Source organism: Pinus tabuliformis, chromosome 4_2, assembly GCF_031772625.1.
Source record: "Pinus tabuliformis cultivar Carrire ecotype Pingquan chromosome 4_2, CPIR1, whole genome shotgun sequence".
In the NCBI taxonomy this organism is placed as follows: Eukaryota; Viridiplantae; Streptophyta; class Pinopsida; order Pinales; family Pinaceae; genus Pinus; species Pinus tabuliformis.
This window is the reverse complement of record NC_142304.1, coordinates 273037925-273056994: the sequence shown is the minus strand read 5'-3', so window position 1 is coordinate 273056994 and position 19070 is coordinate 273037925. Positions and strand designations below refer to the sequence as shown.

The window sequence follows — 19070 nt, the reverse complement described above, 5'->3', positions numbered from 1 at the left end:
TTGACCTTTCTTGCTCCTTTTCTTCTTCCTCTTCACAATCTATGTAGAATAATTTCTTCTCAGCACAGTTATGACCTTTAGTGTATTTCCTATCACAACTGTAACAAATCCCTTTTGCTCTTTTTTCTTCCAATTGTTGTGGTGTCAACCTTATAGGTTGTGGAAGGCTAGGGGTAACAACACTTTCATCTTTATAGTTGTGACTGGTATGCTTCCTAGTTGCCATAATTTTGCTTTCCATTTTTCTTGCTAACCTGAATGCCTTCTCTAATGAATCAGGTTCCCAAAGGCGAACATCATGTTGGTTATTATCCTTTAAAGTCCCTCTGAACACGTCAATCCTATGCTCCTCAGGAATATTTTTTACTCTTATGTTCAATTTTTGGAACTCCTCAATGTGCTCCATTATTGAACCCTTTTGTTTGAGACTTATCAATTGGCTAAAAAAAGTGTTGCTTTTTGTGTCCTCATAATGTGTTGTCAATTCTTCCATAAAAATTGCCCAAGTGATAATTTGTTTACGAGAGCAAAGCCATTGATACCATACAAACTGATTTGGTTCCAAATATAAAGTTGCAATACGTACCTTTTGTGTGTTTTGCACATTATTGAGATTGAAAAATTGCTCCATCTGTAATATCCATGTTACGAGGTCCTTGCCATCAAACTTCCTCATATCAATTTTTGGAATATGGTGGGTCTTTGATCCAACATTAGAGTCTATGGAATCATCATTAACATTTCTTTTGCTCTCATCATGAGTTTCCTTTACTACCCTTTCACCATTAGTGACCATTTATTGTAGCAACTTATTCATATTTATCTTCAATTCTTCCATGTCTGTCTTCAAATCTGTCTTCAAATCATCCATCTTAGCTTCCATTCCATTCATCTTAGCTTCCATGCCCTTTATCTTAGATTCCACACCATTTATCTTAGCTTCTGTTAGCTTTTGTGAGAGTGACATTTGTTGCACTTGGTCTTGTAATTTTGATATATCATGTAGCATTTCTTCCTCTTCTTCATGAGTCATGCTAGCCCTTTCAGGTTGCTTACTAGGTGTTTGCATTTTATTTCCTCAGGGCATCAATTAATGATAACAATGCTCTACTATGCCTTTTGAATTCTTCAAAATAATTTTTCAAACCAAGCTTAAGAAAAAATTTAAAAAATCTACACACCTTTTTTCACTTTGAAGGAGCTTGATATTGCCTCTAATGTATCTCTATAATTTCGGATCATCCAGTTCTGAAATTGTGACCTGCAGTAGCCCTCTGTGTCCTCTTTCTAATGCCACTAGTCTGATCCAAATTGGATTCTCCAAGGAAGAGTTATGCCAAATCTCCCACAGTGACCTGATTATAGACTACTTTAGTAGAGCGAACTTGTACGACATGCCACGTGTCCCTGTTTCGACCTTTGGCTCTGAAAAATATATATAAGAAACTACAGCCCAACCTCTTTCTGTAGCTTCTTAGGAAACTTCAAACCGATGCTCAGAGAGAAAGTTATGACGATTTTCCGTAGGTCACCTGTTTGGAATGTAATTCAGGAGTCTTCAAAAATACCAACTTCCTCAGATCATATCTCTGCAAATATAGAGCGAAAAGCTCTAAAATTCGGACCCGATGTTCAGTGAAATTTCTTCTCAAAAGGGTTTTTTTTTTTGTTTCTGAAACGTCACAGAAAAATTTATATTGAAAATGCCACAATGACCTATTTGGAGTAGCGAAACCCTAGAATCCAAAGCTCTGATACCAAATGTTATGAAACCAACTCACAAAAAGATAGAAAAGATAGTTGAACTCCTTAGAATTCAGCCTCTTCGAGGGGGCAACCTCCTTTACATTACACAAATGAACAATTCTTCGATGATTCAAATGACAAAACCTCCTTTCTATATATAGGAGTCTAAGGAGTCACAATATAACCCAGCCGACCTAACAATATTAATATAAAGCCACAAAAATAACAATAGAGGGATTCTATGGGGCACAGTAATAAAAATATGGGGATAATAGGGGCACAACAATATTAATAAAGAATACAACTACAACAATAATGGGGTAATCACTAGTATTATAGGGACCTAACACACCACCTGCTTCACTTCAATCTTCAAATCGAAGCCCTACAGAAAGTAAGCTCTGATACCATCTGTCACGCCCCAATCCTAGTGGTAGTTTTCCAACCACATATAGGTGAGTGCGGCACCATTACACTTTTTCTTTCTACCAACACTTAAATGTATGGACTACTCCTAACATAACACTTAGTTAATTCACCAATACGTGTTCAAAAATGCAACGGAATAAACATTCATCAACAATTATCTTCTTCAACTATATTTGATCAGTATACAATGGAAATCACAATGCTACCACAAGTAAACCCATATATACTTGGGAGGGGCAACTCCCATAAAGTTTTCCCAATTCAATTTATAACAAAACTTCAATAATATACAAGTATATAAATTTACAGCTAAGTCGTGAAGCCAACCATTTGGCCTGCACACTTAGAAAATTTTACCAAAGTCCATTAGGTAATGGTGCCCAAGCCATGCAACTTGTGTTGCCCCTCACTCTTGTTCTTTTCAGATATGAAGTCCAAGTTCGGATGGTTGATATGCCATCAAACTCTCCCCAATATATACGAGTTCCATTTTGACCATGGCACCCTAAACACCATGACACTTCACCTCTCCACATGTCGGCCCAAGTGCATAAGTGTAGGTCAGCCTACCCGATACACTTGTTGGCTCAACCTCTAAATAATATGTCGTTGCCCGTCGTTGTATAAGGTTTTGCTGCACAGGTTGACGTAGCCACCCACTCGCCCAACCTTCATACTTGGTTGCACCTTTGTTCTCCAACTCTGCTCGGTCCACCAATCGCTCCATGGATCACCCGTATCAAGTATGGGCGTGCCCGATCGCTCACTTTGTCGCCTTGCCCAGGCACGCGGTCACCCGAACTTCCAACTAAGTTCACCCGGCATGCTCGCTCATTGCACACTCCCATCACACATCTCGTCATACATCTCATCGCACGACTCATCACATATAATTGACATCTAACTCTGATTCACATTTAACCGAACCTGAGCGCCAATCACACTTTCATCGCGATCGCACGCCTTTAACCACAATCATCGATTTTTTGACTCTCTTGGGCGTTTGCCAACTTGAGGCACTGGCACTCTCCCTATCAAGTTAAAATGATTTTATGGAATAAAAATTTGGCAAATTTAAAAAAAAAATAATGATTTTTTTTTAACACAAAAAACTAACCCACTTATTAATATTATTCTGCAAAATTTTCCTCATTTCAAATTTAATTATACTACAACCTCATTAATATAATTAGAATGATTAAAAAAATAAAAACTATAAATATAAAATAAATACACCGGACACACATTTTTTTACTTTAATTTATAAAAACCAGCCTAGATCCATCTTAACTACAGATCTATCAAGCACCGAGAGGGATCAAATATCTTGAGGTGCAAACCTATTTTTTCAGTGCAAAACTTGCGTAAAGGTTTGCACCTCGAGAGGTTTGATCCCTCTCGGCTCTTGATATATCCGGAGTTAAGATGGATCTAGGTTGGTTTCAGTCGTGTGCATGAAAGGAAAATCTATTGAATATATGATTAATTTATCAATAATATGTAAATACATGTAATATTAATATAATCATTTTAAATATGCTAAATATGTTTGAGATTATTTTAATTTTAAATTTCCTTAGTTACCTCAGTTTGTTGAGATGATAAATATTGTTAATAACTTTAATGATGAAATAAAAATTTTGAATGCAAAGTGATAATGTACTAGTGTTGAATGATAGAAATATGAATAATAAGAATGTAGTCAATTACATATAGCCTTTATTGTGATCAATCTCAAACAATTTTCTTCTACTATTCTTATTGTCACCCTTATTAATTTTTCCATCTTTTTATATCGATTATATGAAAAGGACAATTGGAATCATAAACCATTTAAATCTTTAGCTCGAACTGTTGTATTAAACATCATACCTTGTCTCTCTTTCTCTTCAATATTAATAAGTTGAATTACTATAACACAAAAATCAAAGTACATTGCCAATAAATTTTCATGCTTACACTAAAATCAATGCACATTGTTAATCCAATCACTTTAAAATTAATGTACCATCATACATCAATTTACATCAAATCAGAATTTGGCATCTACATTGAAATCAATGCATTTAAGGCAAACAATCAAATAAGATTAGAAATTAACATCTAACTCAAATCAATGCATCTAGTGCAAGTAAGCAAATAGGATTAGAAACCAACATGTACACTGGAATCAATTCATTTAGTGTAAGAAATCAAATCGGATTAGAAGTCATCTACACTGAAATCAATGCATTTAGTGAAAGCAATCAAATAGTATTAGAAATCATTTACATTGAAATCAATGCATCTAGTGAAAACAATAAAATATAATTAGAAATCAACATCTACATTGAAATCAATGCATCTAGTGCAAGCAATCAAATATCATTAGAAATCAACATCTATACTAAAATCAATGCATCTAGTGCAAGCAATCGAATAGGATTAGAAATCGTCATCTACACTAAAATCAATGCATCTAGTGCAATAAATATTTTTCCCTCTCTCCCCCCTCCATCTATATCTATATCTCCCTCCATATCTCCTTCTTTATCTCTTTATCTCACCCCCCCAAACACACACACTCTCTCACTCCACATTTATCAATGTCTTTGTCTCTCCCTCTCTCCATCTCTCTCTTCTTACCTCTCTTCACCTTCCATCAATATCTCTATCTCCCTGTGTCTCTCTATATCACCCCCAAAACATACACTCTCTTTCTCCAATCTATCTATCTATCCCTCCCTCCTCCTCTCCCTCTCTATCTCTCTCTCTTCCTATCTGTTGCTTCTCTCTCTTTCCTCCTGTTGTCCTCTCTCCCTCTCTCTCCATCTTCTTTATCACTCCCTCTCTCTCTCTCTCTACCTTTATCTCTCTATGCATTTCTTCTTACCTCCCTCTCTCTCCCCCTCCAACTTCATCTCTATTTCACTCCCTCTCTCCACTCTCTCACACCCTCTCTCTTCCTTCCTCTCTCGCTTTCTCTCACACCTCTTTCTCTCTCTCTCTCTTTACTCTCCAAATCTATTACTATATCCCTCCCACTCGTCTCCTCTCTCCTTTTCTCACCCTTATCTTCATCTCTCCTTCTTTGTCTCTTTATCTCACCCCAAAACATACACACTCTCTCTCCATCTCTCCCTTGTCACGCCCTCTCTCTCTCCACTTCTCACTCTCTATGTCTTTCTTCTTCCCTCCCTCTCTCCCCTTCCAACTCCATCTCTCTATCCCTCCCTATCTGCTCCTCTCTCTATCCCTCTCTCCTCCTCTCTCTCATCCTTATTACCTCTCTCTCTCTCTCTCTCTCTCTCTCTCTCTCTCTCTCTCTCTCTCTCTCTCTTTTCCCTCCAATCCTCTCTCTTCCCCCATCACTCTCCTCATCTCTCTCAAGTCCTCTCTCTCATCCTTCGTCTCTCTCTCTCTCTCCAACTATGTTACTTTATCTCTCCCTCTCTCCTTCTCCTCCTTCCCCCCGCCCCCCTTCTCTCCTTTTCTCCTTATTTGTCTCTATACATCACCCCTAAATATACACACTCTCTCTCCATCTCTCCCTTGTCACTCCCTCTCTCTCTCCACTTCTTACTCTCTATGTCTTTATTCTTCCCTCCCTCTCTCCCCCTCCAACTCTATCTCTATATCCCTCCCTCTCTGCTCATGTCTCTCAAGGTCTCTCTCTCATCCTTTCTCTCTCTCCCTTTATCTCCTACCTCCCTCTCTCTTCCCCCATCTCTCTCTCTCTCTACCCTCCAATCCTCTCATTATCTCCCTCCCTCTCTCCTTCTCTCTCTCCCCTCTCCATCTTTGTGTCTCCCTCTCCCTCTCTTACCCTTCTCTACCTCTCACACTCCTCTCCATCCCTCTCTCTTCATTCCTCCTTGTTGGCATTATGATACAAGTGTTGTCCTTGATGGAAACTCACTCAGATGAAAGATCACAGTACAACATGTCAAAAACAAAGAATTACATATCAGACTACAAAGAATTAAGAAAGAGAGGTATACTCAGGTTCACCTTGACCAAGTTGTGTATATGTGTAGGTTCACTGAACACAAGTAGCATATACGTACACATGCACTTTCACAGAAGGAAAAGCATGTATATCTTGGAAAACTAAGTTTTTGGTTCGAGGTATTTGGTCCAAGGTATTTTGATCCAAGGTATTGGTCCAAGGTATTTGGTTTGAGGTATTGACCCTAGGTATTTGGTCCAAGGTATTGGTCCTAAGTGGTTTTGGTCCATGGTATTGATAAAGGCCTAAAACTATATAAGGAGGAGAAGATCATTAGGCCAGTTGTGCAAGTATCGAATATCTGATGAAGTGTGAGATATAGTATGCAGGTTATTGGCTTATGGTGTTGTGCTTGATCTGAACCAAGGATGAGCCTTAGCAGTTGATGAGGGATAAGATCTAATGATGGATCGGGATCTTAAGGCTTGAAATGAATTATCATTATGTGGTTTGATCATGTATAGTTTAGATCTGAATACTAACGCATGTGTTATTCTGTAAATATTATGATCTGGGTATAACTGAAGTCAGGAATAACTACAAAATTATGAATTAATGTTTGCAGATGTGTACGCTAGTTGGCTTTGATAAAATTGCATATACATGCTGGTTCAACACATGGAAGTAGTGTATACCTTATGAAGTATGTTTCAGTTGTTTCTGTTTGTTGTTGCAGAGTTTTGGGTTCTGCTTTGGATTCTGCTGACTATATTCTAGTGACAGTATTCTGAATGATCTGATTGATTGTAATTCGCTATAGTGATGATGGGTTGTGATTTACTGATTCAGTTGTGGTTGATTCAGAAAGTGATGATTGAGTTTCAATGATTGGTTGATGCAGATGTATTTGGTGACTTTATCGCAGTTATGATGTTTTTATGGATCCAGTTTGAAAATTTATGAAACGTGGTCCTTGGAGGAAGAAAGAAGGTCGTATCATTCTGTAGGTTGCCGCCTACGTACTAGTAAACATAACGGCTAGTACAAGAGCTAGGGGATTGTAGCTCCCTTCCAATAGAATTTGGAGAACTAGAGAAGGTTGTAACCTTCTACAAGTAAAAGCCTGTGTACTGGTATGAGTCTGCACTAGTACAAGATTGTAAACTTATTTTCTTATTATTAAAAGAAGACAGAGACGACAGCAGCAGGTGGTTTTTTCCCACATTGGGTTTCCACCTTATATCTTGGTGTTCATGTGTATTTCTTATGTGTGATGCTTTATTCTGCTTTTACTGCATTGTCTAATAAGTCTCTGATATACTGGTTAAAGTTCAATGCATGATAAATTGGCTAAATCAAAGGTTCTTTGCATATACACTAGTTGCTTTAAGTACAGTCACGTGTACACGCTAGTTCACTCAGCTGAAGTAGCATATAAAAATCTATTTGGGAAATAAAATTATTGATCTAATAATACTGATTCACCCCCCTCTCAGTATTATTTCCAACAATTGGTATCAGAGCAGGTCCTTCAGAAGAAGCTTGATCGCTTGAAGGGAGATCCATCATCATGAGTAATCAAGAAAGCATGGGATCCATCAGACCGCCAATCTTTGATGGGAGCAACTTTGTTTATTGGAAAATGAGAACCAAAACCTATCTACAATCACTTAGAACAGATGTCTGGGAAATTGTGGAAGGAGGATATACATTTCCAATAGAAATTCCTACAGATACGGCAGGTAAAAAGCAATATGAAACCAATGCCAGGGCTGTCAATACTTTATTGGGAAGTCTATCACAATCAGAGTTTGTCAAAGTCATGCAGCTCAAATCAGCCAAAGAAATATGGGACAAAATCGTTCTGAGAGGAGACTCTCAAGTAAAACGTGCTAAACTTCAAACTCTCAGAATTCAGTATGAAACTCTTAAGATGCACAGTGATGAAAGTATAGCTAGTTACTTCTTACATATAGATGAGGTTGTTAATTGTATGAAGAATTTGGGTGAATATATAAAGAAAGTTACCTTAGTTGAGAAAGTTTTGAGATCCTTGTCTACTAAATTTGAATCAAAAGTGTCTACCATAGAAGAAAAACAGGATCTACAGGCTATCACTATGACACAGCTTCACGAAATCTTAACTGCCTTTGACATGAGAAAATGAGGGCGATCAGATATAAGAGAAGCCTCATTTAAAGCTTCAACAAAAGGAAAGGAAGAACACAATGAATCAGGACATATTTCAGAACAAGAAGATGAGGTAAACTTTGTCAAGAAGCTTCAACTTGGTTCCAGAAGATTTAGATGTAAGCTACCCTTCAAATGCTTTGCTTATAGCAGAGTTGGTCATTATGCTGCCAAATTTCCTCATAAAGATAAATACGAAAAAGGGAAGGAATATGAAAAATGGAATATAAAACAAGTTGTAAATAAAAGGAGTTACTATACTTATGAAGATAGCAATGGTTTATCAAATAGTGATGAAGATGAAAATAGTAATGACTATAGACTTATAATGGCTTATGACGATGATAATTTTTGGGATGCTTTAGAAGAAGATGACCTTCATGAAGAAATCTCTAAAATCAAAATCTGTTTAGAAGAAAAGAATATGATTATAGATACCTTGACATACCAACTTGCTGAAAAAGAAAAACACAATAAAAAACTAGAATGTGAAATTGTGGGTCTAAGAAAGGATCTTGAAAGAACGAAATATCTCAATCTTAGATTTGCTAAAGGATCAGAAACCTTAAATGAAATTATCAAAGTGAAGCATTCTCCTCCAATAAAGATAGGTCTTGGATATACTGAAGAAGCATCTCAATCACAGAAGTCATCAACCTCCACTAAAAGCTATCTTGATGCAGCAAAGACCAGTGAACAGTATGACAATCGTCAGCAAAGGCATAAAGCAAATCACCAGGTAAATCAGAATCAATTTATTCCAAGGATGAATAGAAGCCACAACCAACCTAAGGTAAATCATACTCACTTTGCTCCAAAGATGAATATCAATAGAAACAACAATCAACAGGTCAATAGATTCGATGGTTGCTGGAACTTCTTTAATGGGCAATGTTTTTCATGTCATAATTTTGGACACAAAGCTGCTCAATGTGTTTCTTATAAAACCATCATGACTAGAGAAGCACGAAATCAAAGGAATGTAACAGGGGTCAATAAAAGTTCATATAATAACTTTTCTCTTCTTGAAAATGAAATAGAATGCTCAATCTATAACAATTTTGGTCATGAAGCATTTGAATGCAGGAGAAAATTTCGGCAAACATCTCAAAAGGAGAAAACTCCATTAAATCCCAAGATATGGAGAAGGAAAGAATCTCAAACAGAAAGATGTGGTATAGCCTTGTATGCATAAGAACAAGAAAATCAGTGGTTCATCGATAGTGGATGCTCAAAACACATGACAGGTGACAAAGAAAAACTTCACTCATATAATGCCTTAGAAAAGGAAAAGAATGTCTCATTTGGAAACGACACTCCTGTTGTCATAAAAGGTAAAGGATCTGTTTTCTTGAAAGAAAAGGTTAAATCTGGAAATGTTATGTATGTAGACGGTTTAAAGCATAACCTGTTGAGTGTCAGTCAAATGTGTGATCAAGGAAATGAAGTGGTGTTTTGATCAGACGGATGTGTTTTTCGTGAGCTTGATATAGGGGAGACCGTGATCAAAGGTACAAGAACTCCGAACAAATTATACATACTCAAGGGAAGACAACAACAGTGCTATCTAAGAAAAAAGGATGAAAACTGGCTGCGGCATAGAAGATTGGGACATCTAAGATTTTCTCAAATAAGAAAAGCATGCAGATTCAAGGTTGTTCGTGATCTCCTAGATATCAACATCCCTGAAAATACAATATGCAAACCATGTCAAATCAGTAAGCAAACCAGAGCTCACTTCATTGAAAAAGAAGGGTTAGCTAGTAAGACTCTTGAACTTGTCCATACTGATTTATGTGGACCATCAAGGAAAAAGTCACCTCGTGGAGAAGAATACTTTATTTTGTTCAATGACGATTTTTCCAAAATGTGTTGGATAGGTCTGCTAAAGCATAAAGATGAAGCATTTGAAAAATTCCAAGCCTTCAAAGCCTTGTTTGAAAATGAATCAGATCGAAAAATCAAATGTCTCAGATCTAATCAAGGAGGAGAATTTACCTCAGATGAATTCTTTGACTTTTGTGAACAACATGGAATAAAAAGGCAATTATCCACCACAAGGACTCCTCAGCAAAATGGAGTGGTAGAAAGAATGAACAGAATTGTTCAACAAATGGCTCGAGCTATGCTAGATGAATCTGGAACGCCTGCAACCTTCTGGGGTGAAGCTGCATTCGCCGTCGTAAATATTCTCAACCAAGCAAATGTTTGGGTAAATAACACTCAAACTCCACTTGAACTTTGGTATGGTAAGACTCCTACTGTAAAATACTTTAAAGTTTTTGGAAGCTAATGTTACATCAAAAGGACTGATGAAAAACTTGGTAAGTTTGAGCCAAGAGCAGATGAAGGTATTCTTCTTAGTTACTCTTCACGAAGTAAAGGGCATAAATGTTATGATAAAATACTTGGGAAAATTGTTGAAAGTATTGATGTTGTAGTTGATGAAGCATGCAAAAATCCAAAACAGACAAAAACAGAAGATTACGACAATGAAGAAGATGGGGAGTATTTTCCCACATCAAATCACAATGATATTGAAGAAGAAACCAATGAAGCACTAGAAGAAGAGAACTGTAGAAGAAAAGACTCCGTCCAGATATTTTCAAAAAAATCATCCAGAAACTCAAATTTTAGGGAAAAAGAGGCAGGTGTATAAACAAGAAGAACTATTACAGAAACCTCAAGCTATCTAGCATTACTATCCTCCACCAAACCTCAAAATGTAAATGAAGCATGCAAAGATGAATGTTTAATCAAGGCCATGAATGAAGAACTTGAGCAAATTGAAAAGAATAATACTTGGGAATTAGTTCCTAGACCTCATGATAAACATATTATAGGAACTAAATGGATATTCAAAAAAAAGCTGAATGAAAATGGAGAAGTCATTAGAAACAAGGCCAAACTTGTTTGTAAAGGGTATGCTCAACAAGAAGGTATAGATTTTGAAGAAAATTTTGCACCTATTGCTATACTTGAAGCCATAAGGATGTTTCTTGCTCTTTCTAGCTTTTAGAAATTCAAAGTATACCAAATGGATGTAAAATATACTTTCCTTAATGGAGATTTAGAAGAAGAAGTTTATATTGAACAACCAGAAGGATTCATTCTTGGAAATGATGCAAAACTTGTATGCAAACTCAAAAAGGCTCTCTATGATCTGAAACAGGCTCCAAGGGCCTGGTATTACTACCTTGACAAATATCTACCCCAACAAGGCTTTTCAAAAGGTTCAGCAGATAGCAATCTATATACAAAGATTGACACTCATAAATTGCTAATTATTGTTGTTTATGTTGATGATATCATTTTTGGTAGCAATGAAGAATCCATGAGTTAGAATTTTTCTTCAGTAATGCAGCAAGAATTTGAAATGTCCTTGCTTAGTGAACTTACCTATTTTCTTGGTCTACAAGTTCAACAAAATAAAGATGGTATTTTTCTTTCACAAACCAAATATCTCAAATAGATCTTGAAAAGGTACAACATGGAAGATTCTAAACCTGTATGTACCCCAATGGTAACAGGATGCAGTCTCAGCTCAAATCATGAATCAGCAACAGTACATCAACCAACTTACAGATCCATGATTGGCAGTCTGCTTTATCTAATAGGTACTCGACCTGACATCATGCATGCAGTAGGAATAGTTAGAAGATTCCAAGCAAATCCAAAGGAATCACACCTTCAGGCAGTCAAAAGAATTTTCAAATATCTTCAAGGAACACAGAACTTTGGTTTATGGTATCCTAGAGATACAGATCTCACTCTTCATGCATATACAGATGCAAATTGGGCAGGAAGTGTTAATGGCAGAAAAATCACTAGTGGTGGTGCATTCTACATGGGTTCCAGATTAGTATCATGGTTCAGCAAGAAACAAAGTTCAATTGCGTTATCTACAGCCAAAGCAGAATATGTGGTTGTTGCATCCTGCTTCACACAACTACTTTGAATGATGCAAACCTTGCAAGACATTCAGATCACATATACTCCACTCATCTCCATTCTATGTGATAATACAAGTGCCATCAGTATTTCAAAGAATCCAGTCATGCACTCCAAGACCAAGCACATACACATCAAATACCATTTTCTAAGAGAACAAGTGCTTGAACAAAAGGTCAAATTGGAGTATGTTCCCTCCAAAGAACAGGTTGCTAATATATTCACTAAACCACTGCCTAAAGAGACATTTTAATATCTCAGACAAAAGCTGGGAGTAGTTGTTGCATCATCCTGCTGCTAAATCCAATTTTTCAGAGAAAGGTTAGTATACGCGGGTTTCATGAAGTATAGTCACGTACACACGCAGGTTTTTGTGGGTCAAGGAGCATATATGTGTTTCAGACAAGAAAAAATAGTGGGACAGGCTGTAATATGAGTGCTCTGATGGATATTTATGATTAATGTCTATATGCTCTGTTCATTAATTTTATCTTACTAAAAAAGATGCCTTAATCATTGACCTGTTAACAATGCACAGGTAGCACAGGTTCAGGGGGAGCATTAGCCTTCACATACATTCAACATTGTTGGCATTATGGTTGCCGAGTCCAGCTATGGCTTCAGATATTTCTACCATTTGTTGCTCAAGTCATGTAAAAGTCTAGGGTGTGATATGTCTTGAATGAGTCCTCTTGGACAAATGATGTAATTTGTATCCCCACTTTACATGGGATGGATGATGTAATATTTCTTGTTTCTGTCATGTATAAACAATTGGTATATCCCCACTTGGTTGGGTGGATGAGTCAAATTTGGTATATCCCCACTTGGTTGGGAGATGGATGTATGTATGAGTCATTGGTGATAGGAAGGTCATCCTCACATAGTTGAGTTATAGAGTCATGTTATTCTTTTAGAAAATATTTTTTATAGACTCTGCTTGTGCTCAGGAAGAGCATGGACGGTTTCAGTGCATCTCAGCATGTACAAAAGGGGAGCTCAATCAGAGAATTCAGCATGTACTCAGGGGGAGCATGACCAGCATAATGTATGTCAAAGGGAGAAATTATCTTGGTCCACCCTTTGCCCTTGATGTCAAAGGGGGAGAGTGACTTGGTGTTGTTGTTGCCATCAAGTCCAAAGGGGGAGATTGTTGGCATTATGATACAGGTGTTGTCCTTAATGGCAACTCACTTAGATGAAAGATAAGAGTACAGCATGTCAACAACAAAGAATTACATATTAGAATACAAAGAATGAAGAAAGAGAGGTATACGCAGGTTCACCTTGACCAAGCTACGTATACACGCAGGTTCACTGAACACAAGTAGCATATACGTATACACGCACTTTCACAGAAGAAAAGTGTGTATATCTTGGAAAACTAAGTTTTTGGTCCGAGGTATTTGGTCCAAGGTATTTTGATCCAAGGTATTTGGTCTGAGTTATTGACCCTAGGTATTTGGTCCAAGGTATTGGTCCTAAGTGGTTTTGGTCCATGGTATTGAGAAAGGCCTAAAACTATATAAGGAGGAGAAGATCATTAGGCTAGGTGTGTAAGTATCAAATATCTGATGAAGTGTGAGATCTAGTATGCAAGTTATCGGCTTATGGTGTTGTGCTTGATCTAAACCAAGGATGAACCTTAGCAATTGATGAGGGATAAGATCTAATGATGGATCGGGATCTTAAGGCTTGAAATGAATTATCATTATGTGGTTTGGTCATGTATAGTTTAGATCTGAATACTAACGCATGTGTTATTCTGTAAATATTATGATTTGGGTATAACTGAAGTTCGAAATAGCTACAAAATTATGAATTAATGTTTGCAGATGTGTACGTTGGTTGGCTTTGATAAAAGCGTGTATACACGTTGGTTCAACACATGGAAGTAGTGTATACCTTATGAAGTATGTTTCAATTGTTTTTGTTTTCTGTTGCAGAGTTCTGGGTTTTGCTTTGGATTATGGTGACTGTATTCTGGTGACAGTATTCTGAATGAACAAGTTAATTGTGATTTGCTACAGTGACGATGGGTTGTGATTGATTGATTCAGTTGTGGTTGATTCAGAAAGTGATGATTGAGTTTTAATGATTGGTAGATGCAGATGTATTTGATGATTATATTGAAGTTATGATGTTGTTGATGGATCCAGTCTGAAAATTTATGAAACGTGGTCCTTGGAAGAAGAAAGAAAGTTGTAGCTTTATGTAGGTCGTTGCCTACATACTAGTAAACATACCGGCTAGTACAAGAGCTAGGGGGTTGTAGCTCCCTTCCAGTAGAAGCTGGAGAACGAGAGAAGGTTATAACCTTCTACAGCTAGAATCCTATGTACTGGTATGAGTCTGCACCAGTACAAGATTGTAAACTTATTTTCTTATTATTAAAAGAAGATAGAGACGACATCAGTAGGTGGTTTTATCCACATTGGGTTTCCACCTTATATCTTGGTGTTCATGTGTGTTGCTTATGTGTGAAGCTTTATTCTGCTTTTACTGCACTGTCTAATAAATCTTTGATATACTGGTTAAAGTTCAATGCATGATAAATTGGCTAAATCAAAAGTTCTTTGCATATACGTTGATTGCTTTAAGTACAGTCGCGTGTACACACTAGTTCACTCAGCTGAAGTAGCGTATACAAATCTATTTGGGAAATAAAATTATTCATCTAATAATACTATTCACCCCCCCTCTCAGTATTATTTCCAACACTCCTCTCCCCTCTCCTTTAGTTTATCTCCATCTCTCCTTTGTGACTCCCCTTATCTCTCCACCTCTATCACTCTATGTCTTTATTCTTCCCTCCCATATATATCTAGAGTTAATATATATCATGATATATTATAATATAACAAATTTAATGTTGTATTAATCTAAAGTTATTAAATTTAATAATATTAATATTATAATATAATAATAATAATAATAATTGGGCTAATAATGTGTTTTTGCATGGTATTAATAATAATTTAGCTATTTTTTTTAATTCTAGTAAATATAAAGAGTTTTATGGAGTAAATATAAAAAATCTTTTATTTATTTACCATACCTCTAGTTTATTTATATTTGTATTTATTTACCATATCTATTGAGTAAGTATAAAAAGAGGTTGTATTCATTTACCATACATCTAGTTTATTTATATTTTTAATTTATTTACCATATCTCTTTTTTGAGTGTTCGTAAATCTCTTTATATTTTAAATTTATGTTGTGTTTATAGATAATTATTAGATTGATTTTTAAATAAGGCCAACATTAGATTAAAAATGTTAAATGTTAAATATTACGTGTTAAATCTTTACTTGAGAACCAAAAAGAAATATTAAAAGATTTTGAAGCAAGATTTTGGATTCTTTGTGTTGAATTAACCTTTTTCCATTTGATATAAGAAATGAGGTTGACTTTATTAAAGAGTAAAACTGTTTAAAATTTTACTTAATTTAGAATTTTAATGTGGTAATTTTTTTGTTAAAGGTAAATTTATGATTCATTCAAATTCATATATGATAAAGGAACTATTAAAAGTATGAGATAATTTCCTATCCATTCAAATACATAGTTGTATTTTAATAATTAATCTTAGTTAATTAATAACATTAAAAAACTATATATAATTTAAAATTGACATACATTAACTAAAATTATTTTTATTATTTTATAAAAATTTGACATACTTACACATCAAAACCATAATAGACTCTAAAATAAACCTCTAAGCACAAAAATAAAATATTTTAATTTAATATAAATAAATATTATTTTTTTTTAACAATTTAAAAAAAAAAAAAAAAAAAACAAAAAACAAACTCAATCATTCATATTTTCTCATTCTATAAGATTTGAACACACAACTGCCATCATTAGTGAATGCGGATCACCCTTATTAAAAAAAAACCATTAACAAAAACTAAATTTCATCCCTAATTACTAGCTGCTATTAGTGAATGCAGATCACCCTTATTAAAAAAATCATTAACAAAAACTAAATTTCATACCAACTATGTACTAATTTCTCAACTTTGATAATAAAATAAGTTAAAAGTATTGTAAAAATACGGCCTAGCGGACCATGAAAACGAAAATTAAGAAGTCGAGACGAGAGTCACGGGTATAGTTGGTCTGCTTCTCACAAATTTTCCTGTGAACCTGCCCGTAACATCATAGGGACGACGACCAAACTACGCGGATTTCTGAGATAGTACAGAGAAGAAAAGGCTATTTCATAGTTATAAAAGTTATTGTAAATTTAACGTGTTTTTTTGGTATTCAGAGGAATCCCTAAATGAGCTGGTTTCAATGGTTTTTATGTCAGGGAGTGGATTCTAACGGCCACTACCACTACGAGGTAGGTTTCTTCAGCAAATACAGCTGGCACATGTGAAAATGTTAATTTAACTTGGAAATCTCTTGCATATAGCATTTCATTCTCGGCATATAGTACTTCATTTTCATGGCTATAGCGAATTAAACTACACCAAATACTTATTATAGATACTTATAATTATTTATTATTTATTATATATAATTATAGATAATTATTATAATCATAGTGGTATTGTGCATAGCAATAATTTCTACGGTTCTTTGACTTGAATCTCGAATCATTCACTATGATCTATTTTCAACATTTTCTTTTTCAGTTTGCTTCCTTTCCCACTATAGTAACCAGCTTAATGCATGTTTCTCCATATTGTACATTCTCCAATACAGTTGGTTTCACGTGGTTCTCCATACTTTACAATCTCCAATGGAGCCACTTACTATCCCCAGGTAGTGCTCTCGCATATATTGGGTTCTACGGTGATCTCTTGATAGCTCATCAAATCCTATTGCAGCTTTGTATGAAACAGAAAGGCATCTGACATACCCAGAACCCAACATGTCCAGAAGAGCTCTTTCACTGTTTATTCTTATAACTCTTCTTCAACTTCTGTGTTACATTGGATTCTGTCATGGAAGGCTGCATGATTCAGATCTTGCAGCGCTGAAAGAAATCAGGAATGGGTTGTATGATTTGCCTGGTTCTGTATTCTTCCAGTCGTGGGACTTCGAGTCCAGTGATCCATGCAATTCATTCAGTGGAGTAATGTGCAGACAGATAGATGGGCTTTTTCGAGTTCAAACCCTAAATCTTGGCAGCTGGCTAGCCAGTTCTCCTGGACTGAAGGGTGAGCTGAGTCCATCATTGGGTAATCTAACAGCCCTTCGTCAATTGATTGTTTTTCCTGGAAGAGTAACAGGACAGATTCCAGACACCCTGGGAAATCTTCATAAGCTTGAGTTTCTAGGTATCAGTAAGAACTGTTTATCAGGTCCAATTCCTTGGAGTTTCAAAAAATTAGAGAGTCTTCGTACGCTTGATTTGAGCTACAATCAGCTTCAAGGCTCCATTCCAGCAGGTTTGACCAATAACCCCAATCTCAAGATCTTGGTATTGGGTCATAACAATATCATGGGAAAAATTCCTAGCATTGAATGTCAGCTTCTGCACATGGATCTCAGTCACAATATGCTATCAGGTGACTTACCATTGCTTCCTTCTTCTTTACAATATCTTTCTTTGACACAAAATGTTATGTCTGGATCTCTGGAGAATTTAGCTTCTCTGAATAGATTGAAGCACTTAGATCTGAGCCTGAACCAGTTTATTGGCAGTATACCGGCATCACTATTTGGGCTTCACCAGCTGTCAAATGTTTTCCTGCAACGTAACAGATTATCTGGTAACCTAAGAATACAAGCTGGATCAGTAATTAGTATTGACACTATAGATCTGAGTCACAATAATCTATCAGGGGAACTGTCTCCTACTCTGGCAAATGCTCGGAATATATATATAAATCACAACCATTTGACAGGGATGGTACCTTTGGAATACGTGAGAAAGATTTATACAGGCAGGATTCGAACATTTTATATACAGCATAATTATTTTTCAGCCTTTCCTCTGGCAGCTGGTTCTCCACTTCCTATTTCTGGGTCTCTGTGCATTCGATACAATTGTATGGATCCACCCGTTAAGTCACCATGCCCATTGAGCTCAGGAGGCAGAGAAAAGAGGCCCACGTATGAATGCACGAATTTTTAAAGGGAATCCTTTTGTAAGGAAAAAAGGAAACCTTCCTTCTCTGCTATAAATATTTACGTAGATTTGTAGATTTCAAAGTGTGATTGGAGGTCAATGATCCAAGTTTCTACCAAAACCCTTCAGAAACCCAAAATCCATAAAGTTTGAAGCTTCAACTTAACTTCTTTAGTTAAAAAATTTGAGCAACCAGAAGAGATTCCTCTTCTAAGCTACCATCCAGAGCTGTTGTGTGTTTTGCATTATCAATATATGTTAGGGTGAGAATATTATCTCGGGTGGTGTAGTAAGTATGCATTTGTAAAAATTATTACTTAATAAGTGAGCATAACATGTTATATGACTTTGAAACAAGGAGTTGGAACTACGTAAATAACTTCTTTTTTTTAAGATGTAGATAGCTCTGGATATGTTTTGGGAGATAATTCTTTCCAGGGGTTATATTTGTTTGATGAATTCTTAAGAAAAAACAATTCTATTTTATGTATTTACTTGTTTATCATTTAGTTGGAATATATATATTTTAAACCATCTTAAGTATTATTTAAAACAGATTTTGATTTTCCAAAAGTTAGTAAAGTTATTCATAAAAAACAATTTTTTATTTATTTATTCTTAAGAATATTACAATGTAAGTAATTTTTCTACTCACACACATTGCTTCTATTTTTTTTCTCTATGTAAATATTATTTTTAGCACATTGTGAGAATTCTATTATATAAAATATTT

General features: G+C 35.7%; 1 protein-coding gene across 1 annotated transcript; it reads left to right on the top strand.

Moving 5' to 3' along the window:
- The first annotated feature begins 17134 nt into the window (after positions 1–17134).
- Positions 17135–18343, top strand: LOC149169039 (uncharacterized). The gene has a single exon (XM_089425053.1). The coding sequence runs from the start codon at positions 17135–17137 to the stop codon at positions 18341–18343; it is 1209 nt and encodes a 402-aa protein (XP_089281179.1).
- The last annotated feature ends 727 nt before the right edge of the window (positions 18344–19070 follow it).